Source organism: Panthera onca, chromosome E1 (genome assembly GCF_046562875.1).
Source record: "Panthera onca isolate mPanOnc1 chromosome E1, mPanOnc1 haplotype 2, whole genome shotgun sequence".
Classification (NCBI taxonomy): Eukaryota; Metazoa; Chordata; class Mammalia; order Carnivora; family Felidae; genus Panthera; species Panthera onca.
In genome coordinates, this window is record NC_138352.1 from 40,753,708 (window position 1) to 40,777,259 (window position 23,552).

The 23,552-nt window shown below is 38.1% G+C and overlaps 1 protein-coding gene across 15 annotated transcripts in view; it reads left to right on the forward strand.

Annotated features, from left to right (window-relative positions):
* The first annotated feature begins 789 nt into the window (after positions 1–789).
* The window catches only part of SYNRG (synergin gamma), a 93,622-nt gene continuing 70,859 nt past the window's right edge, over positions 790–23,552 (forward strand). For 7 of the 15 annotated variants that reach the window (XM_078437434.2, XM_078437439.2, XM_078437440.2 and 4 more), the window contains exons 1-3: positions 792–960; positions 7,986–8,026; positions 11,572–11,693. In XM_078437434.2, coding sequence (XP_078293560.2) covers positions 884–960; positions 7,986–8,026; positions 11,572–11,693 — 240 coding nt within the window. In that variant the 5' untranslated portion in view covers positions 792–883. Of the gene's footprint in view, positions 961–7,985; positions 8,027–11,571; positions 11,694–23,552 lie in introns of all 15 variants that reach the window. The other 8 variants (XM_078437444.2, XM_078437445.2, XM_078437451.2 and 5 more) reach the window with 5 other exon arrangements.

Here is a 23,552-nt window from a genome sequence, read left to right on the forward strand (position 1 = left end):
TAAAACACCTGAGGCAAGAGTGAAAGATAAAGCCAGTTATAATTAATCCACTACTTGCTAATAAGCAAACTGCTTTAAGACTTGAAAAAGTTTACATTGGACTTTTGTATTTTACTCACAGTAGTTCGCACAGGGGAAAAAAAATAAAAGTAAAAATATGCCCAGGTGGGTTCAGAATAATGATGACCTGCTTTCCAAACACCGATGTTTTGCCCTGCTTGCAAGTACAGGGAAAGCGGATTTTGGGTGGCTTGGTGGCAGAACCAAACACAAGCACGTTGGAGGTTTATACATGGGTTGGGTTTATTTGAGTTAGCCTGCTTTACTAAGTTAAAATTTAAATACCTTCATCTTCTGGGGTGGGTACCAAATGGAAGCTGCCGGGTTCTGGGGGAGAGAGATGATCACTCATCAGCGCTGTGAAGCTATCAAAGGAGCGTCCAGGATCCATCTATTCTTTACGGGTAAAAATCATAAAGGAATACCCGTGCACTCATCATTGCAGTTTTCAAAGCAGGATTCGATCTTCCCTTCACTAACCAACAAGGTGCTTTTTCAAACTGAGGAACGACAGTGCTTTACCGCTGGGCCGCCAGCCGGGCCCTGCAGTGAGCCTTGCCAGACAATGAATCAGCTACCCGAGCCGCCCAGACAGCCTCAGAACTAGAAACACACGTGGAGGACCCCGGGGGGCGGTTGAGTCACGGGGCGAGAGCGCGCGGCCACCGCCCCGGCCTCCGCCTCTGGGGCGCGGGGGATCACGTGGGCGCAGGCCCCGCCCCGTCGCCGAGTTCGCGGCTTGGTGGGGTTGGCTTTTGCCCCGGAAGTGGCTGTCTTCAGCTGACAGCTGCTTGTAAGGTGGCGACGGCGGGCCCGGAGAAAGATGGCGCTGCGGCCGGGAACGGGAGCTGGGGGCGGCGGGGCCGCGGGAGCCGGCGCGGGGGCCGCCGGGGCAGGCAGGTGGGTGTGAAGAGCCGAGTTGGGTCCCAGGGCTGGCTCCGCAGGGGCGAGGACTGTTTGGAGGTTCTGACGGTTTTCGCCCGCTTCGAACCCTTTTTCCTTTGGCACTGGGCTACGGGAGAAAGGGGTCCCTCGGGGATCTAGGCCGAGTGGGTGGAGGAGCCCGACATCCGTGTCCTGTTTCCCAGGCTCAGGGGCACTGGTGCTGGGGCCGAGCAGTGAGCGAGAGCGTCCCAGTGCGGGGAGGAGGAGCAGGAGGTGAGGGTCCGCTTGGCTGAGCTGGCACCCAGCCAGGCTGGGGAGAGCAGCAACCCGACGCCTCGCTCCGAGCGACCAGACTTCCCTTTTCCAGGGCTTGCCGGGCTTGAGCAGGGATAGAGTCGGGAAGGCTCTGCTCACAAAGGGAAAGATCTGGTCACAAAGCTGAATAGCTGTTTGCAAGAGGTGTGTGTGTACTATTCGTCTCCCCCCCCCCCCCCCCCTTTAGAATGTTCTGTCCTTTTTATCTCCTTAACACACGACAAACAGCAGGAAATTCTGAAGACGTTTGAATGGGCTCGTGTAGACGTAACTCTTAAGTCTTGTCTCCTTATTAAAATCAAATCACTATTAAACAGCAGTTACGCAGTTATTAAAACAAAGCTTCCAGGCTTTTACTTAGACCTTAAACAAATCTGCCCTCTGCCATATAAGTAATTGCCTGTGGTTCTCATATCCAGAATGATAAAGGAGAAGAACGTTTGCAACTTGACAAGTTCATCACTGAAGGAAATAATTTTGTTCTGGGAAGTTTTCACCCCACTTGTATAATGACCTAGGCTGAGTTTGTTTTGCTAGCCAACACATAATGCATACACATTTGAAGATAAAATCAGCGCTTTATCTTCAGCATCCTAAATTATTTTTGGAAAACAAAGTGTTAGTTTTTTGATAGGCAGTGTTTTAATTTTGGAGTCACAAACACTACTGAAGTGTAGTCTTTAAAATTATCACCTCCTGCAAGTGTTTATATATAGGCTAGGAAAAAAAGGCAGTGGCTGTTGAATAAACCACCTGTGTGCAGCCCCATTTTCCGTTTCCTCTACACATCTTTCACTTTAGATTTAAAACTTTTTCTGATTTACGCTGTTTCATCGCAGTCTTTTATGAATACTTGATATAAGTCAGGTTTTGGCTGCAGAAGACACATGTGTAATAATGTCTTTTCTATATGTGATAACAGTTTCTAAAATGTTCTCGAGTGGCATTAATTTGATCAAGTATATGATTAATCATAGCACGAAGTTCTGGGAAAAATATAAACTTAAAAGAATTTGGTATTTTAGGCCCAGGGGTTTTCTTTTGGTTGGTTGGTTTGGTTTCTGTTTTGGGTGGGTGGGGAAGACCTTAGGTGCAGAAAGTTGAGTGGATCATTCTCCTTAGTTTACAGTATTTTAATATCACCAGTCCATGAACACACATTTTAAAAAATAAGTGTGGCCTGAGTTGTGATAGAAGTTAGAATGATTGATTTTAAAATTTCTTTCATCTATAAAATTTGTTTAGAGTAACATCTGCCTTCTAAAACTAGAGGATATATATGAGAAGGAAAAGGAGTTAAAATGATCCTTGCCTCAAAAAATGTGTGGTGAGCGTTACATATATTGGAAACTTTCTGGGGCTGAAAAGCTGTATGCTCAATAAAGAAAGGATAGTATGGTTTTTAACATTTTGGTAGCCTAAGTATATTTCTTTTTTTTTTTTTAATTTTTTTTTCAACGTTTTTAATTTATTTTTGGGACAGAGAGAGACAGAGCATGAACGGGGGAGGGGCAGAGAGAGAGGGAGACACAGAATCGGAAACAGGCTCCAGGCTCCGAGCCATCAGCCCAGAGCCTGACGTGGGGCTCGAACTCACAGACCGCGAGATCGTGACCTGGCTGAAGTCGGACGCTTAACCGACTGCACCACCCAGGCGCCCCAAGCCTAAGTATATTTCTAAGGGAAGAGCCAGGCATCGTTTCTTAGCTTTTAGTGGAGAAAATCCAGAAGCTGTAAGGTACCATTTTTCTTAGATACTTGTTTCTATTCTGAGAGACTAAACAAAAAACAGTGGCATTTTCCAGCTTTATTAATGTTAGCCTACTTTTGATAGGTATCCTGATTGGGCTACTTTAAAATAAATGGTAGAGTTATATAAAAAGGGCAAAATTTACCCAAGAGATGTGAAGTAGAAAAAAAAAATTTTTAAGACAACTACAACAGAGAAAAAATTGTTGAAAGATCTTGATTAGTCTGTATCCTTCTGGGATATTATCATTTGTCTATTTTTTTCCTGCTCTTTTATAAACTCCTTAAGGGCTTCCTCATCTTTTTCTCTTCCACTTTCTCTTCCACTGCTTCTGGCACATTCTAACATAGAAAACATTCTAGGGGCGCCTGGGTGGCTCAGTCGGTTAAGCGTCCGACTCTGGCTCAGGTCATGATCTCACGGTCCGTGAGTTTGAGCCCCATGTCGGGCTCTGTGCTGACAGCCTGGAGCCTGCTTTGGATTCTGTGTCTCCCTCTCTCTGACCCTTCCCCGTTCATGCTCTGTCTCTGTCTCTCTCAAAAATAAGCATTAAAAAAAATTTTTTTTTAAAAAGAAAACATTCTATAAATATTTGTGGATTCAAGGCACATCAAAAGCAAAGGACTATTTTATCTGGGCCTCAGTTGGAGGAAGAGGAAGTGGTCAAGGGATTGTCATAGGAGATGTGAAGGCCTACTGAACGCAAGGGGAATAGCACATAGGCCAGATGGATTGTGACACTAAGTGGGAGATGAGATTTATGAGATAAAACTGAAAAAAAATTGTGCTGAAACAGGAGGGGGCCTTGGATATAAACTAAGGAAATTCCATATAAGGGGGAATCATTACATAGTTTTAACCCCAGGAATAGCCTTATCAAATGGTCCTTTAGGAAGATGCGCCTCACCTCTGCTATATGAGCTGTATCTTGTAGAGTCTGGAGGTAGGGAGATCCTTGAGGAAGTGTTGCTGGAGTCCATGCCTGAGAAGTGCAGGTTAGTAGCAAAGGTACCTGAAAGGGGGAATGAGTGAGGTACGCATGTGGCAAGTAGACCTCAGTTCTGCTTTCATGCTAGGCTATCAGTAAAAATAGTGGGTTTTACCTTTGAAAATAAATTGTTGGTCATCTTGCTGCCCAGTTTTGGGGGGCTTTTGTTTGGTTGGTTTTGGCTTTTTTTTTTTTTTGCCAAACTTATGCTTTCTTATCAGTGTCTTAGCTGCTTGTCCAACCAGTCTTGAAGCACGTTGCTGTTAGTCTAAACATTCCAGAGAATCATACGAATGGTACATAGGTCACTAAGGAGTTTGGGTTGCTAAATAATTACTGGAGCAAATCATGTTTGTCAGTAATGTTCTTCATTCAGTTTTTGTTTGTGTTTTCAAGGTAACCTTTATGTGTGTACATTTATTCTTGTCTATTTGATTGTTTTAGTTGGGACCTTGGCAGACTTGTAGTTCTGTGTCCTCATTTGACAGAGGGGAAACAGGACAGGGTGGTGAAGGGGTTTGCATGGAGCTTTACAGTTAATTTATGGCTGAACTGGAAAAAATGTAACTTCAGTTTCCAGTTTTTACTTAGCCACTAAGACATACTGGTAATTGTAAATCTTTAAGATTTGGAAAAGTCTTGACAAGTTGATTATCTAAATGCATTGTTTCTAAGTTTATAAATCTTAGTGTATGTGAGTACCTTTTAAAAAAAACGATACTACTGAATTTCAACTTTCAGTTTAAACATTCTATCCAGTTAACAAATTACTTAGCTAATACATCTTGTGTGCAGTACAGAAAAGTCCTCTCTTTGGGTGCAGGCCTGCTTGTCAGCAGTAGAATTTGCTAACAGTTCAGATCCTCTTCAAAGCTATAAATAACATATAGTCAGATAGATGTCCAACTAGAACTTGGTAAACCACCTGACAACTTTTTTTTTTTTTTTAATTAAAAATATGTTAGAGCCAAAAGACTGGAAAGTTTGGGTTTTAGCCTTTTTCCTGGGAAGGGGGGGTATTACACACTAGAAAAATGCAAGGATACATAAATTTGGCAAATAATTTCTAGCTTTCACTAGATTCTAAAGATTGCCTGAAACCCCTTTCAGATCCTTGACTCCCAGATTAAGAATCTTTCCCACTCAGACGTTTTCTTCCTTGAATTGTTCCATTTTCTTTCCCTCCATTCTCAAAGAAAGAAGTCCCTCTTCCTTTTCAAAGCAGATCCCTTTTGCTGCCAGGCTGTGTCTAAGCATATCTTTTGTATCCTAAACCTTTCTCCCTACAGGTCCAAGAGTTTCTCCTCCTCTTAAAACTGTTTACTCAAAGATCGGCATTTTCGGAAGCAGTGATCTTTTTTTGTTAATCCTTATTCTGATCAGCTTTTCTACAGCATTAAATACTGGTAACTACTTCCTTCTTCCTGAAATATGGTTCTTCCTTAGTTATAACTTGCAGTTATAACCAAGTCCCTTGGTTCTCAATGACCATTCTCTACTCAGTTTCACCATAAGAATTCTCCAAGTTGCTCTTTGTTGTCGTCTCCCTATATATGCACATTCCCTTGGCTATTTCATTCACAACCAGAGCTTAATTTTTTTTTTTTTTAACCTTTATTTAAAAGAGCCTAGCCATGGGCCCCTGGGTGGCTCAGTCTGTTAAGCGTCGGACTTCAGCTCAGGTCATGATCTCGAGGTCCGTGGGTTCAAGCCCCGCCCTGCGTTGGGCTCTGTACTGACAGCTCAGAACCTGGAGCCTGCTTCAGATTCAGTGTCTCCCTTTCTCTCTACCCCTCCCCTGCTCATGCTCGCGCTCTCTCTCTCTCTCTCTCTCTCTCTCTCAAATAAATAAATGTTAAAAGAGCCTAGCTAGATTGATCTGGACTCTTCTCCTGAGCTTGAGTTACTTTTCTGATTGCCTGCTAGATCGCTCCTCAGGGATGCACATCTACTGCCCTTCCCCCCAAACCTACTCAAGGGTTCCTTCTTTTGGGAAACAGTATTACCATCCTTGCCATTTGCTCAGGCTCAGAATCTCAGCAACGTCTTCAGCTCTTTCTGCTGCTTCACTGCTTTTCCCCATTCTGCCAATTGCCAGGTCCTCTTCATTCTTCCTTTTGAATAGCTTTCATTCACCGCCTCTTTTCCAGTATCACTATTCTGGTTATAGCTCTTTTCATCTCTTATTAAGATGATTATGGTAGAGGGTGCCTGGGTGGCTCAGTTGGTTGAGCGTGCAACTCTTGGTCTCACAGTTCATGCATGATCCCATGGTCTGTGAGATTGAGCCCCACTCTGGGCTCTGCACTGACAGCATGGAACCTGCTTGGGATTCTCTCTCTCCCTCTCTCTCTGCTCCTCCCCTGCTCACGTGCACATTCTCTCAAAATAAATAGGTTCTCCCAGAGTAAACTTTAAAAAAAAACATTATCGTGCTAGTTTCTTTGCTGATTCTTTTTGCTTCAAAGCTCTGCCTTACCGTGTTTCTAGAAAAACCTAAACTACATTTCTGATCATTTCACTCTCCTGCTTAGAACCTCTCACATCAGGGAAATGCAGATCCAAATCATGAGATAATACTTCATACCCATTAGCATAACCATTATCAAACAAAAACAAAGTAACTAGTGTTGGTGAGGATGTGGAGAAATTGGAACCCCATGCATTGCTGGTGAGAATGTAAAATGGTGCAGTTGTTGTGGAAAACAATTTGGCAGTTTCTCAGAGAATAAACACAGAATTACTATATGACCCAGCAATTCTACTCCTAGATATATGCCCAAAATAATTGAAAGAGGGACTTACACAGATACTTGTATACTAATGTTCATAGCATTATTTACAACAGCTGAAAGGTGGAAACAACCCAAGTGTCCATCAGCAGATGAGTGGATAAGCAAAAGGTGGTATGTACACACAATGGAGTATTTGTTATTCAGCCATAAAAAGGAATGAAATGCTAATACCTGCTACAACATGGATGAACCTTGAAAACATTATGCTAAGTGAAATAAGCTAGCTATGAAGTATAAAAGTATCATATGATTTCACTTAGTGTGAGGTAGCTAGAATAGCAAATTCATAGAAACAAAAAGTGGTAGCTACCAGGGGTTGGGGGAGGGAGTGATCGCGAGGTCTTGTTTAATTGGTATAGTCTGTTAGGGATAATGAAAACATTCTTGAAATGGATCATGGTGATGGTCGTACAACATTGTGAGTGTACTTAATGGTACACACTATACACTTAAAAATGGTTAAAATGGTAAAATTTTGTCGTGTGTTGTACCACAATTAATAATCTCTGACTTCATACAATATTCAAAGTAAAATCAAACAGCTTAAAGGTCCTCTACTGTCTGCTTGCTTCTCTAATCCTGTATCTTATATTCAATCCTAAATCTCTAAACACAAAGCTCTGGCCTCAGAGCTTTTGCTCAAACTATATAGTATGACTCTCTTCAAGGTTCAGTTTAAAAGATAACTTCACAAAAGTCCCCGAGATATAACCCATCAAATTAATCTTTTTCTTTTCATCTCTATTAGTATTTGGGGCCTCTCATAGCACTTAGCACACTTTATTTGATGCTGCAGTTAGTAGCTTGCGTGCGTGTCTTCAACAAGACTGTGCACTAATTCAGTTCCCTCATGTAGTAGTTACTCAGTAAATGTTCGCCAAACTGAATATAATCCAACCTTCTCAATTTATGGATGGAGAAATTGGAATCCAAGGAAGTCACATAGTGACAGACCAGGACTAGTTTCAATGTCTTGTTTTCTAGTTGACAACTTTTCTCCCTGCACTGACATGCCTGCCGTCATGCGTCCTGTGGATGTTCGATCTGTGTTGCTATCGGGTAGTTCAGTATCGTACTACAGAACAAATGGCAGGACCCTGTCCACAGTTCTTTTGTGTATATAAAGAATTACATGTTTTGTTTGAAATCTTTGTACATAGAAGATCCTGATATGTTTTTCTTCTGTTTTTAGCTTCATGTTTCCAGTTGCAGGTGGAATAAGACCCCCACAAGGTATGTGAAAGCTGAAATTTTAAACTTTTTATTTTTCACTGTTATGTTTCTGAACTTGGGAACTAATTGGATAAAGAAGTCCTATTGCTGCGAAATAGAGTAAAATTTTCCTATAGTCTTGAACCTGTATGCCAGCTATGCTTGAAATTTCTCAAAAATTGTGTAATTCTAGATTGTTAGCTCCATAGGGCAGAGGCTATGTCTGTCTTATGCTAGTCGGTATCTACAGCACCCGGTATGCTGATAGAAAATTATAGGGGCTCTGTGGATGTTTGTTGAGTGGATAAAAGAACCTCTTTAAGTGTTTGATACTACCGTGTTTTCTCTGTATGAATTTGGTCTTATGTATATAAGAGATCACATATTCTGATTCGGTATAAATTATTTTAAGTCTCAGTTTTATTCTCTTCAGTTTCTTTAGTGGGTATATTCCTTCTCTCTGTTTCAGACAAGGCCCCACCAAAGTCAGTTCTAGCTGTGTCTTCAGGGAAACCATAGTGAACTGATCTAATCTTGACTCATGGTACTGTGCCACTGGGACACAGTGTCGAAGAAAGAATATGTCTGCCCTTCTCTTCTTTCTGCTCACACCCTCTTCACTGTACCCCCGACACATACCAGTCTGCTTCTGAAAGCTGGCCCTTCTCACAAAGCCAATGTTGATTGCTTATGGTAGAATTGCTGGAGAAACAGAGACTCCCAGATCACCAATAGAGATGAAGGATAACGAGTGGCTCAGTAGCAGGTGGTCAGTGGCTCATACTGACTTTGTCTCCATTTGTAATCAGTGATGGAGGTTGAGTTTCAGGTAAATTTTTCCAGGAGTCAGTTGTATTCCTTTCATTGTGCTCACATTTATGCATTATTTAAGCTATCTGTAATTAGATATGTCCCAGATTTGGATAGAATAGTTTGAGATCTTTTGTTCTTTAGGAAAGCATTACAGTTATTCATTTTCATGGCTCAAGATTTTGCATTTTTATAAACTTTAAAGTAAGACTCTGTATGCAGAGCAAGAAGAGAGCCCCAAAGATTGCCTGATATTTTTTCTTTTGGAATTTGGAATTGTTTTGAGATTTTTTTTCTTTTCATGAAGTATGTTAGAGTAGACTTTTCAGTCATTAGAAGACTTTAAATTATGCATGGATTGTTTCTCAAAGCATATACAAGAAGCTGACAGGAAGAGTCGCCAAAAGATCATGAGTAGGTGAACAGGAGACGAGAGAGACAAGAGTTTTCACTGTGCATACTTTTATGCTTTTAAACGTTGTACCAAATACCTAAATTACCCATTCAAGAATTAAATAACAATAATTCAAATGAATAAGACTGTAGGTCCAAAGAGGCAAAAGGGAAAACATGTAAGTTCCATGAGGGTAAGGACCTCTTGGAACTTGTTCACTGCCATGTCCCTAGAATGATGCCTGACAAGGAGTAGGCCCTCAAATATTTGAATAAATGATTGAATGAATAAGTGAATGCCAATACTTCTGTTACTTATAAATGTGGATGTTCATGCTTCTAAAATTAAACTGTGAATAAGTAACCTTTAAGGTACACGGAACCCACAAGATAAGCATGGTTACGGGGCGCCTGGGTGGCTTGGTCGGTTAAGTGTCCGACTTCAGCTCAGGTCACGATCTCGCGGTCGGTGGGTTCGAGCCCCGCGTCGGGCTCTGTGCTGACAGCTCAGAGCCTGGAGCCTGTTTCAGATTCTGTGTCTCCCTCTCTCTGTGACCCTCCCCCGTTCATGCTCTGTCTCTCTCTGTCTCAAAAATAAATAAACGTTAAAAAAAAAAAAAAAATTTAAAAAAATAAAAAAAAAAAAAAAGATAAGCATGGTTACTTTCTCAGACCTTTAATTTTTTTTTAACTAGTTAGAACCAACATAGATGTAATAAAATGCAAAATTGGATTGAAATTTGTGTTCGGCACAGGTAGGGAGTTTCGTTTTTTAAGTTTATCTGTTTATTTCAAGAAAGAGAGAGAGAGAGAGAGAGAAAATCCCAAGCAGGCTCTGCATTGTGAGCTCAGAGCCTGACATGGGGCTCAATTTCATGAACCATAAGATCATGACCTGAGCTGAAATCAAGAGCCAGATGCTTAACTAACTGAGCCACTCAGGCACCCTGGGATTTTATTTTATTCACAGTTGAATACCAGCTCTCTAGAACTGTGCCTAAAATATAGTAGGCATTTAGTATTTATTAAATTCCCAAAGGGATGTTTCTTCAGTCTCCTCCCCTCTTGGGAATACTAAATTGAAAAAATTTGGGAGATACTATTCTCAGGATCATTTTCCTGCCATTGCATCATTTAATTGTCATGCTGATGGCTATTTGTGGTAAATGTTATATTAACTATTCATATAACGAAAGACAAGAAGAAGATCATTCCTTCAAGCATATTAGGTATTAAACAGTTATACAGATGAGAAACCGAGGCATAGAAGTTAAGCAAGTTACTCAAAGTCCCAGAGGTACCAAGTGACATTTCTAGTTGGCATCCAGAGTTCATGCTATTTAGTATATGTGTTATTGTATTAGTTATATGCTGCTGTGTAAAAAATACCCCAAAACTTTTTTTTAAAAATCCATTTTATTATTTGACACTGTGTCTGCAGATCAGGTATCTGCAAATGGCTTCACTTGGGTGGTTTATGGCTCAGGGCCAGAGAGATTGCAGTAAAGATGTCAACTAGGGCTGTGGGCATCTTAAGGTTTGTTAGGGCTGGGTCGTCTGTTTCCAAGATGGCTCACTCTCATGGATGACAAATTGTGCTGCCTTTTGGCAAGAGGTTTCAGTTCCATGCCACATGGATTCTCTGTAGGACTGCTTGAGTATTCTTTTTTTTTTTTTTTTTTTTAATGTTTATCTTTATTTTTGAGACAGAGCATGAGCGGGGGAGAGGCAAAGAGAGAGGGAGACACAGAATCAGAAGCAGCCTTCAGGCTTTGAGCTGTCAGCACAGAGCCCTACACGGGGCTCAAACTCGTCAACTGCGAGATCATGACCCGAGCCGAAGTCGGACGCTCAACCGACTGAGCCACCCAGGCGCCCCTTGAGTATTCTTATGATGTGGCAGTAGCTTTCCTCAGAGCAAGAAGGAAGATATATTGGCTTTTAAGAACTAGCCTTGGAAGTTACACACTGTCATTTCCACCATACCCTATTGGTTATACTGGTGAGCCCTATTCAATGAGGGAGGGAATTACAAAAGGTATGAATACCAAAGGGCAGAGATTGCTGGAGCCCATCTTGAAGGCCAAATGTCACAATTAGGTCATATATTAGTTTTTTTAATATGCACAAAAATTCTGTTATCTTCGCTTTACAGATGAAGTTTTGTAACTTGCCTAAGATCTCATAGCTAAGTAATTAACTAATGGAGTTGGAATTCATATTCAAGTCTGTCCCACTTCACGGCCTGTGCTTTTCCGCTAAACTGTGCTGCTTCCCAAGTAACGAGTTGTTTATGTACTTACAGTTTTTGGAAAATAGACTATAAAATATATTGACTTTAATGATGCCCTTATGTTTTTCAGCAGGACTGATGCCAATGCAGCAACAAGGATTTCCTATGGTCTCTGTTGTGCAGCCTAATATGCAGGGCATGATAGGGATGAGTTACAGCTCTCAGATGCCCCAAGGACCTATGGCCATGCAGGTACTGGCTTCTTTAACCAATAGTTTACACAGTTATTGTTTGTTGGTACGTGTCACATACTAAGAGCTGCATACCAGGAGCCTAATGTTCTATTTGGCAGTAAATGTAGTCTGAATGTTAGGTGGCTTCCTTCAAAATGAAATGAAGATATGTTCATAAGAGTGTGGGGGGAAACCAAGATAAATCATTTAAGGAAAATCTGGTGACTACTTTATTTGATTAGTGACTTAGAATTATTATTATTATTATTATTATTAGAAGAAGAAGAAGAAGAAGAAGAAGAAGAATTTTAGAATGACATCTTGGGAAGTTCAGGGACCTAATGCCATGAAGTAGCATTGATAGAAGTAGCATTATTCTCATGAAAAGAACAGTGTCATTGTTTGGAAGACTTAGGGCCTTCTTTATATTGAATTATGTAATCCCCATAACAACTTTTAAGAGGTAGTGTCTCCATTTTTCTGAGGAGGAATCTGCAGCTTTGTGAGGATGCTCACATTGCATAGGAAGTTGGGATTTGAACCTAAGTCTTGAGTAAGTTTGTATTATCCAAATTATACATTGAATTCTCTCTTAAGAGCATTAGGGAGCCACTGAATAGTTTGAAGCAGTGGAATGACACAATGAGATTTGTATTTCAGGAAGATCATCCTGACTGCTGACTAGAGAATGATTGGAGGGAGAGAGGAGGGCAAAAATGGATGGAAGGAGAATCATTAAAAGGCTGATGTAGTGAGAGCAGGTGAGATGTTGACTGATTAAAGCAAATACTATTACATCTTTATTTTAGAATCGGTAAATGAAATTGATGGTATCAGGATTTAGTAAGCACAGCCTAAGATGGGCTGATTCATTTTGGATCTCCATGTCTTTGTAAATTATCTTCTCTAGCTATGATATCCATTTAAACCAAGTAACCAAATAAACTGAATCCAGGAGTCTGATCTTTGAATGGTTGAATGCAAAGTGTTATGGTGTTATTTTTTAAATAAACATATTCATTCACAAATCAGCCAGAATAAAAAGTTTCCATACTGTTAAAAAATATTTTCATGCCATATATTTTGATTTTACCCAATTATTTAAAATTTTCTATTTCAGTGCGTTTATCATGTATAAACACATATATATGATTTATAAATAAGTAATATTTGGGATTTATAAGCAGAATTTAAGTTGAAACTTGTTACGTTGAAGTTGTATAGGCAAATGAGGCTTCTGTGTTGTATGTAAAGATTTGGGAGGACTTTTGGAATCATTCCTTATTCCTCTCTAATAGAAAGAAATAGGAATAAATTGAGCTTTTGTAGGTTTTTTTTTTTAACGTTTATTCATTTTGAGTGGAAGAGAGTGCGCATTCACAAGCAGGGAGGGACAGAGAGAGAGAATCCCAAGCAGGCTCCATGCTTAGCACAGATGTGGGTCTGGATCCCACCATGACATCATGACCTGAGCCAAAAACAAGATTTGGATGCTTAGCCAGCTGAGCCACCCAGGCACCCTGAACTTTTGTAGGTTTTAAATCCGTGTTACTCAGTTTTTGCTAGGTTATGCTGTAGAAAAAGCAATCCCAAAGTCTCTGACTTACAAAAACAAAGGCATGTCCTTGGAAGGTTGGCTATGACCCCGCTCTGTGTTCTCTTTATCCTGAGACTCTTACCTAGGACATCCCAGACTTTTGGCATAGGGCAAAGAGATGGCCAAACACTGTTATAACTTTTAAAGCTTCTTCTCAGAGGTGGCATTCATTAGTCACTTCTACTTAACCAAAGTAGTGTGACCAAAATGAACATCAGTAAGGGTAAGGGGAAGAACATACCAGGAAGAATGCACATCACATAGGAATGTGTAATCTTAGAGTAAAGGCAGCAAATAACTGGAAACAGTTTACCAGAGAATGCAATATTATGTTTTTTATTGAAAAGTGTACAGTATAATGATTAAATAATTCTATACAGGGAGCCTGCTTGGGATTCTCTCCCTTTCTCTCTGCCTCTCCCCCACTTGTGTGCTATCTCTCTCTCTCAAAATAAATAAACTAAAAAGAAAACAATTCTATACATTACTCAGTGCTCATCAAGATAAGTGTACTCTTGATCCCCTTTTTTCCAACCCTCCTCCCAGCCACCTCCATCTAGCAACCACTAGTTCCCTTTATTTATTTATTTAAAATTTTTTTACACTTATTTATTTTTGAGAGAGAGAGAAAGACAGAGAGAGGGAGGGAGGGGCAGAGAGAGATGGAGACACAGAACCCGAAGCAGGCTCCAGGCTCTGAGCTGTCAGCACAGAGCCCCGTGCGGGGCTCAAACCCATGAACTGCGAGATCATGACTTGAGCTGAAGTCAGACACTCAACTGACTGAGCCACCCAGGCACCCCTAGTTCTCTTTATTTAAGAGTCTGTTTTGGGCACCTGGGTGGCGCAGTCGGTTAGCGTCTGACTTCGGCTCAGGTCATGATCTCACGGTCTGTGAGTTCAAGCCCCATGTCCGGCTCTGTGCTGACAGCTCAGAGCCTGGACCCTGTTTCAGATTCTGTGTCTCCCTCTCTCTCTGCCCCTCCCCCACTCATGCTCTGTCTCTCTCTGCCTCTCAAAAATAAAGAAAACTAATAAAAAAAATTAAAAAAAAAAAGTCTTTTTTGGATTGTCTCTCCTTTCTTTTCTTTTCTCTTTTTTTTTTTCTTGGTTGGGGGTGGTGGAGGGAGCTGTTCCTTTGTTCTGTTTCTTAAATTCCACATATGAGTGAAATCATGTAGTATTTGTGTTTCTCTGAGTGACTTGTTTCACTTGGCATTATAATCCCTAGGGTCTTTCTATATCATTACAAATGGCAAGATCTCATTCTTTTTTTTTGGCTGAGTAATATTACATTATATGTATATATAAAAGATGTCATATATATGTATATTACATCTTTATCCATCTATAAGTAGACACTTCGGCTGCTTTCATATCTTGGCTATTGTAAATAATGCAGCACTAAACATAGGAGTGCATAGTGTTTTCATTTTCTTTGGATAAAAAATACCCAATAGTGGGATTCCTGGATCATATGGTAACTCTATTTTTAATTTTTTGAGGAACCTCCATACTGTTTTCCACAGTGGCTGCACCAATTTGCATTCCCACCAAAGGTGCAGGAAGGTTTCTTTTGCTCCACGTCTTGTCAACATTTGTTATTTCTTGTATTTTTTATTTCAGCCATTCTGACTGGTGTGAGGTGATGATCTCATTGTAGTTTTGATTTGCATTTCTCTGATGATAAGGGATGTTGAGCATCTTTTCATGTGTCTGTTGGCCATCTGGATGTCTTCCTTGGAAAGATGTCTATTGAGGTCCCATTTTTAATTGCCTTGTTGTTTTTATGGTATTGAAGTATATAAGTTCTTTATGTAGTACTTTGGATATTAACCCCTTATCAGATATATTATTTGCAAGTATCTTCTTACATTCAGTAGGTTGCCTTTTCATTTTGTTGATGATTTCCTTTGCTTTGCGCAAGATTTTTATTTTGGTGTAGTCCCAAAAGTTTAATTTTCCTTTTGTTTCCCTTGCCTGAGGGGACATATCTAGAAAAATGTTTCTGTGGCCAATTTCAAAGAACTTATTGCCTATGTTTTCTTCTAGGAGTTTTACAGTTTCAGGTCTTAAATTTAGGTCTTCAATCCATTTTGAACTTATTTTTCTGTATGGTGTAAGAAAGTGGCCCAGTTTCATTATTTTGCATGTAGCTGTCCAGTTTCCTAGCACCATTTGTTGGAGAGGCTGTCTTTTCCCTATTGTATGAACTTGCCTCTTTTATTGTAGATTAACTGACTGTATAAGCATGGCTTTATTTCTAGGAGCTCTGTCCTGTTCCAGTTGATCTTTATGTCACTTTTTGTACTGGTACCATATTGTTTTGATTACTACAGCTTTGTAATATATCTTGAAATTTGGGATTGTGATACCTCCAGCTTTCTCAAGATTGCTTTGGCAAATAGAGCTCTTTTGTGGTTCCATATAAATACATTTTAGTATATTATTTGTTCTAGTTCTCTGAAAAATGTTGGTATTTTGATAGGGATTGCATTGAATCTGCAGGTTGCTTTGGGTAATATGAATATTTTAACAACATTAATTCTTCCAATCTATGAGCTTGGACTATCTTTCCATTTGTTTGTGTCATCTTCAGTTACTTTTATCAGTATCTTATAGTTTTCAGAGTATGAGTCTTTTGCCTCCTTGTTTAAATTTATTCCTAGGTATTTTATGACTTCTGGTGTAATTGTAAATGAGATTGTTTTCTTCATTTCTTTCTGCTACTTCCATTATTAGTGTGTAGAAAAGCAACAGTTTTCTGTATATTAATTTTGTATCCTGAAACTTTACTGAGTTCATTTATCAGTTATCATAGTTTTTTGGTGGAGTCTTTAGGGTTTCCTATTGATAGTATCATGTCATCTGCAAATAGTAACAGTTTTACTTCTTCCTTATTTTGGATGCTTTTTATTCCTTTTTCTTCTCTGTTTGCTGTGACTAAGACTCCCAATACTATGTTGAATAAAATTGGTGAGAATGAATACTGTTGTCTTGTTCCTAATGTTAGAGGAAAAGCTCTCAGTTTTTCACTGTTGAATATAGCTGTGGGTTTTGGGTATATGGCCTTTATTATGTTGAGATATGTTCCCTCTAAACACATTTTGTTGAGTTTTTACTAATGAATGGATGTTGTATTTTGTCAAGTGCTTTTTCTGCTTCTACTGAAATTATCATACAGTTTTTATCCTTTCTCTTGTTAATGTGATTTATCAGTGTTGATTGCAGATATTGAGCCACTCTTACATCCCTGGAATAAACCCCATTTGATCATGGTGAATGATTTTTTTAACGTGTTGTTAGATTTGGTTTGCTAATATTTTGTTGAGGATTTTTATATCTATGTTTTGCAGACATATTTGCCTATAGTTTTCTCTCTCTCTCTCTCTTTTATTTTGTTTTTTTTTTTTTTGTTTTTGTTTTTGTTTTTTGGTAGTGACTTTATCTGGTTTTGGTATACGGGTAATCCTGGCCTCATAGAATGAATTTGGAAGCTTTCCTTCCTGTTCTATTTTTTGGAATTGTTTGAGAAGAATAGACATTAACTCTTCTTTAAATGTTTGGTAGAATTCACCTGTGAAGCTGTCTGGTCCTGGACTTCTGTTTTTTTGGGAGTTTTTGATCACTGATTCGATTTCATTGCAAGTAATCAGTGTTCAAATTTTCTATTTCTTCTTCCTCATTCAGTTTTAGAATGTTACATATTCCTAGGAATTTATCCATTTCTTCTAGGTTGCCCATTTGTTGGTATATAATTTTTCATAGTATTCTCTTATAATCCTTTGTGTGTTTTTTTTCTCCTTCATTTCTGGCTTTATTTATTTAGAGTCTTCCCTTTTTTTCTTGGTGAGTCTGGCTAAAGGCTTATCAATTTTGTTTAACTTTTGAAAGAACCAGCTCCTGGTGTCATTAATCTGTTCTATTGGGTTGTTGTGGTTTTTTTTTTTTTCAGTCTCTATTTCACTTATTTCTGCTGTAATCTTTATTATTTCCTTCCTTTTACTGTCTTTGGGCTTTTTTTTCCCTAGTTTCTTCAGATGTAAGGTTAGGTTATTTATTTGAGATTTTTCTGGTTTCTTGATGTAAGACTATATTGCTATAATCTTCCCTCTTAGAACAGCTTTTGCTGCATCCCAAAGATTTTGGACAATTGTGTTTTCATTTTCATTTGTCTCCATCTATTTTGAGATTTCCTCTTTGATTACTTGATTGACCCATTCATTGTTAAGTATGTTATTTAGTCTCCATATATTTGTTGTTTTTTTTTTTTTGTTTTTTTGTTTTTGTTTTTTTTTCAGATTTTTGCTTGTAGTTGATTGTTAGTTTTATACTGTTGTGTTTGGAAAAATTGCATAATATGATTTCAGTTTTTTTAATTTATTGAGATTTGTGGACTAATATGTCATCTGTCCTGGGGAATGTTCCATGTGCACTTGAAAAGAATGTGTAGTCCACTGTCTTGGGGCCGAATGTTCCGAATATGTCTGTTAGATCCCTCTGATCCACATGTCATTCAAAGCCACTGTTTCCTTGTTGATTTCTCTCTGGATGATCTCTACATGGATGTAAGTGGAGTGTTAAAGTCTCTTACTATTTTTGTATTACTGTCAATTTTTTCCCTTTATGTCTGTTAATATTTGCTTTATGTATTTAGGTACTTCTATGTTGTGTATAGGTATTGGCGATTGTTATATTCCCTTGTCCTTTTGTCTCTTGTTAAAGTCTGTCTTGTACGATGAAAAGAAAGCTAAGGTAACAACATTTAGACTTCCATTTGCATGGCAAATGTTTTTACATCCCTTATTACTTTCAGTCTGCATGTATCTTTAGCTCTGAAGTGAGTCTTTTGTAGGCGGCATATAAATGGATCTTGTTTTTTATCCATTCAGTCACCCGATGTTTTTTGATTTGAAAGTTTAGTCCATTTACATTTAAAGTAATTACTGAGGGGCTCTTGGCTGGCTCAGTCAGTAAAGCATGCAACTCTTAACCTTAGGGTTGTGAGTTCAAGCTCCCTGTTGGACATAGAGCTTACTTTAAAAAAATAAAACAGGGGCACCTGGGTGGCTCAGTCGGTTAAGTGTCCGACTTTGGCTGAGGTCATGATCTCACAGTTTGTGAGTTCGAGCCCTGCATTGGGCTCTGTGCTGACAACTCAGAGCCTGGAGCCTGCTTCAGATTCTGTGTCTCCTCCTCTCTCTGCCCCTCCCATGCTCATGCTCTGTCTCTCTCTGTCTCTCAATAATAAATGTTAAAAAATAAATAAATAAAATAAAATAATTTAAATAAAATAATTATTGATAGGCATGTACTCATTGCCATTTTGTTACTTCTTTATGGTTGTTTTTGTCATTCTTTGTTCCTTTTTCTCTTGCTCTTTTTCCTTGTGGTTTGATGGCTTTCTTTAGTGTTATGTTTGGATTCTTCTCTATTTTTTTCTATTATAGGTTTTTGATTTGTGGTTACCATTAGGTTCTTTTATAACATGTTTTGCATGTAGCAGTCTATATGAAGTTGATGGTCACTTAAGTTTGAGCCCATACTAATAGCACTAGATTTTTACTCCCCACCCCCACATTTTATGAATACAATGTCATATTTTACATCCTTCTATTTTGCAAATCACTTGACTGATTCTTATAATTCGCTTTACTGCTTTTGAGCTTTAACCTCCATGCTGGTTTTATAAGTGATTAATCTGCTTTTATTATGTTTGTATTTACCTGTGAAATTGTTTTCCTTTCATAATTTTCTTACTCCTGATTATGGCTTTTTTTTTCTTTCCAAAGAATTCCCTTTAACATTTCTTGTAAGGCTGGTTTAGTGATGAAGTCCTTTAACTTCTGTATGTTTGGGGAACTCTTTATTGCTCCTATTCTGAATAATAACCTTGCTGGGTAGAGTATGTTGTTCACAGGATTTTTTCTTTCAGCACTTTGAGTTTGAGTATTTCATGCCACTCACTTCTGGCCTGCAAAGTGTCTGCTGAAAAGTCAGCTGATAGCTTTATGTAAACTGTTTTCTTCTGATGTTTTTAAAATTCTCTCTTTATCACTACTTTTTAAATTATTGTGTGCCTTAGTGTGGACCTTCTTGTGTTCCTCTTATTGGGGGGTCTCTTATTTCTGGATCTGGATGTCTGTTTCCTTCCACAGATTAGGGAAGTTTTCAGGTATTATTTCTTCAAATAAGTTTTCTGACCTCTTCTCTCTGTCTTCTCCTTCTGGGATCCCTGTACAGCGAATGTTACTACGCTTGATGATGTCACAGAGTCTGCTGAACCTGTTTTTATTTTTTTATTACTCTGTTGTTTTTGCTGTTCAGCTTGGTTGCATTCCATTACTCTGTCTTCCAGGTTGCTGATCCATTCTTCTGCTTCCTCTAATCTGCTGTTGATTTCTCCAAGTGTATGTTTAAATTTCAGTTACTGAATTCTTTAGCCCTGACTGGTTCTTTTTTATATTTTCTATATCTTCATTGATGGTCTCATTTAGATTCTCACTATTTTCTCAAGTCCAGAGAGTATCTTTGTGATCATTACTTTGAATTCTTCATCAGGCATATTGCTTATTTCCATCTCATTTAGCTCCCCTCCTACCCCTTTTGATGTGGTTTTCTCTCTGTAATTCACTGTGGAAGGTCTATTCTGTCAGTCTGCAGGTTGTTTTCAGAATTAGTCGCATAGATGTAGCTCCTGTCTTGATGTGCCCATGGAAGGAGGTGAGCTCAGGATCCTCCTACTCTGCTATCTTTCCCAAACTACTCCCATTCTGTTTTGTTGTTGTTGTTGTTGTTGTTGTTGTTGTTTGTTTGTTTTGTTTTTTCCTTATGCAGGCTCTACACCCAATGTGGGGCTTGAACTTAGGACCCTGAGATCAAGTCGTATGCTCTACCAACCGAGTCAGCCAGGTGTCCCCTGGTGTTTTTGGTTTTGTTTTGTTTTTTGTTTTTTTTATAGTAGCTGTCCCAATGTGCGTGAGGTAGTGTATCATTGTAGTTTTGGTTTTCATTTCTCTAGTAAATGATGTTGAGTATCTTTTCATGTGGTTATTGGCCATTTGTATATCTTCACTGGAGAAATGTTTAAGTCTTTTGCCCTTCTTTGAATTGGGTTTTTTGTTGGTGAATTAATTGTGAGAGTCGTGTCTATATTTTGGATATTAATCCCTTATCAGATATATGATTTGCAAATGTTTTCTCCCATTCTGTGGGTTTCCCTTTTACTCTGTGGGTAGTGTCTCTTAATGTACAAATTTTTAAAGTTTCATGAAGTCTAAGTTGTTTGTTTTTTCTTTAAACGTTTGGTAGAATTCAATAGCAAAGCCATTAGGTCCAGGACTTTTCTTGTTGGGAGATTTTGATTACTGACTAAATCTGTGTAGCTGTATAACAAGTTCTCCCATGTTATTCTTCTTTTCAAAATTATTTTAACTCTTCTGGTTTATCTGTCTTTGCATATAAGTTTTAGAATAACGTTGCCTATATCTATCTATGAAAAGTCTGGTTGGAGTTTTGATAGGAATTACGGTAAACCTTTTTATCAATTTGGGGAAAATTGACATCTTTAATATGTAGATTCTTGCAATATATGAGCATGGTATGTCTCTCCATTTATTTAGATCTTTGATTTCTGTCATCAGCACTGTATAGTTTTTGGCATTTAAGTTCCTTAAATGTTTTGTTAGATTTACATCTAAGTTTTTGAGTAATTATAAATGGCATTGTAGTTTTTATTTCAATGTTCTGTTCATTGCCAGTATATAGAAATGTGGTTGATTTGGGCATACTTGTTTTGTAACCTGCAACCTTGCTGAACTCACTTATTCTAGGAATTTTTTTCTAGATACCTTGGAATTTTCTATGGAGATAGTCTTGTCCTTTCATCAAATGTTAACATGCTGTATTTGCTTCACATTTTTAAAAGAAATGAACAAAACAGTTATAATTTCCTTCTTCTACTTCCCCAGAGATAGTTATCACTATCATGAATTGAGTGCTTAGTGTTTTCATATGTCTTCTTGTACTTCTCCTGTTTTACATGTTTGAATATTCATGAATATTATATATTGTCCAGGTTTTAAAGGTTTATGTAAGCATGTACCCTTCTGCATTTGAGTTTTTTAGTTGACATTGTTTTGCCCCAGAATTTATCCCTGTTATAGAGTGCTGCCAAATATATTCATATAGCTACTGTGTAGTGTTCCACTGCATGAGTATATATTCTTCTGTTGGTGGACATGTAAGTTGCTTCCAATTTGTTGCTATTTGTTTTGTTTTTATTGATTTCTAAGAGTTCATTATATATTCCAGATTCTTACCTTTGTGGTTATTTGTGTTCCCAATATCTCCTCCTATACTTTGGCTTGTTTTTTAATTTTTTGGTGAGGTCATGTAGAAGTTAAGTCAGATGGATAAATCATTTCTTTTATGGTCTGATCTCTTGTGTGCCTCATTAGACCTAGTCCTACCCTGCGATCATAATATTATTCTTCTTACTAAATCAACCTGGAATTGTTCTGTGCTATCAGATATGTGAGTCTAAAGGTCTAATTTTATTATTTTCCATTTGAGTAGCCAGTTTTCTCCAAATCATTTATCAATATCCCATTCTTTACTCATTGATTTCCAAGATGACTGCTGTACTATCCAATTTCTTGATATGCTTTGGATTAGTTTCTGAGCTCTTCTGTTTGTCCTATTGCTATTTCTGTCTGTCCCTGCATCAATAAGTATCTTAGTCTCCTAATCTAGCCTAAGATAAGCCTTGATATCTGCTAGTGTGGATCCTCCTTGTTCTTCTTTTAAAGAATTATAGTTATTCATGGTTCTTTCCTCTTCATGATAAGTTTTAAGATCAGCTTGTCAAATTCCACATAAAATCTGCTGGGATTTTTATTGAAACTGACATTTTTAAATTTTTTGGTCTGTGATATCTCTCCAGTCACTCAAATCTTCAGTAGCCTTCAATATTCTTCATCTTGGGAGTGAACTTCTTTATCTTGAATGTCTTTAGCAGTTGATTAGATGTATCTCAGATTTCTGAGTTATTTCTTTTGTCCTGTCATTCACCCAGCATATAACTAATGATTAGTATTTCTTAACCTTTAGGTTTATCTAGATTTTAAAAGAATTAGACTGTATGAATGTATAAACTAACTTTTCAGGAATTCGAAAAAGACAAAGTGCCATTTAGCAAGTTTGAATCTTCTTGAAGAACAGAATTTTCTAAATAGGAAGGCAAAGTGTATAATACCTTTCCTTCTTTTATTCTTTATTATTTTTGTGGAATATCTGGTCTGTTAGTCTGTATGAGTTGAGTGGTTTCTTTTGCATTTTATGTGCCTTGGGTAAATGAAGTCAATTTAAAAAGGAACTTAATCCCTCACCACAAAAAAGAAATGGTGATTATGTGACATGATGGAGATATTAGTTAATGCTGTGGTGGTAATCATTTTGCAGTATATAAGTGTATCAAACCAATAGGCTGCATACCTTAAAATTACAGTGTTATATCAACTGTAGCTCAGTAAAGCTGAAAAAAGTAGGGGATTGATTAAGTAAATTGTTTTATTTAAATAAAGCTAGAAAAAAAAATGTAGTCCTAGGACTATGGTGCTAATTTTTAGCACCAGGAGAACCACGCTGTGATTAAAAGTAAGTATACATTGCCATCCCCACTCAAGATTTACAATAGAGAGTGTTAGTAATTAAGTAATATGTATTACTTATAACTCCTATTGTAAAGTCCTAAAGCCATTCATAAGGCTTCCAAGCTACTACTATTCATTGAGCAGGTATATGCCTGAGCATATGAATAGACACAAAAACAGATTAAAATTTGTTTTAAGTCTGAATCTGTGGTTGTTGTTGGTAATTGGAGAGGCAGTGTAACATAATGATGGAGAATATGCACTTTGGAACCAGAAGCTGCCTGTTTCTAATCTTGGCTCTGTCACTTACAAGCAGTAAGTAAGGTAGTTAACTATTTTGTACTTCTGTTTCCTCATCTGTAAAATGAGAATAATAGTAGCACCTACTGCATAGGTTTGTTATAAGGATTAAGTTAATTAATATACATAAAACCCTTAGAAAAGTCCCTGGGACATAGTAGGGGCTTCATTAGTGTTATTAATAAGACATTCTTATTAATAAGATATTCTTGTTGATCATTATCAGAAATTCTCTAACTCTAAGGATCTTACGTATATTGAGAATAATGTATGTAAATGCCTAATTCTATAGCTGGCATATGGCATGAACACAATAAAATGATACCTA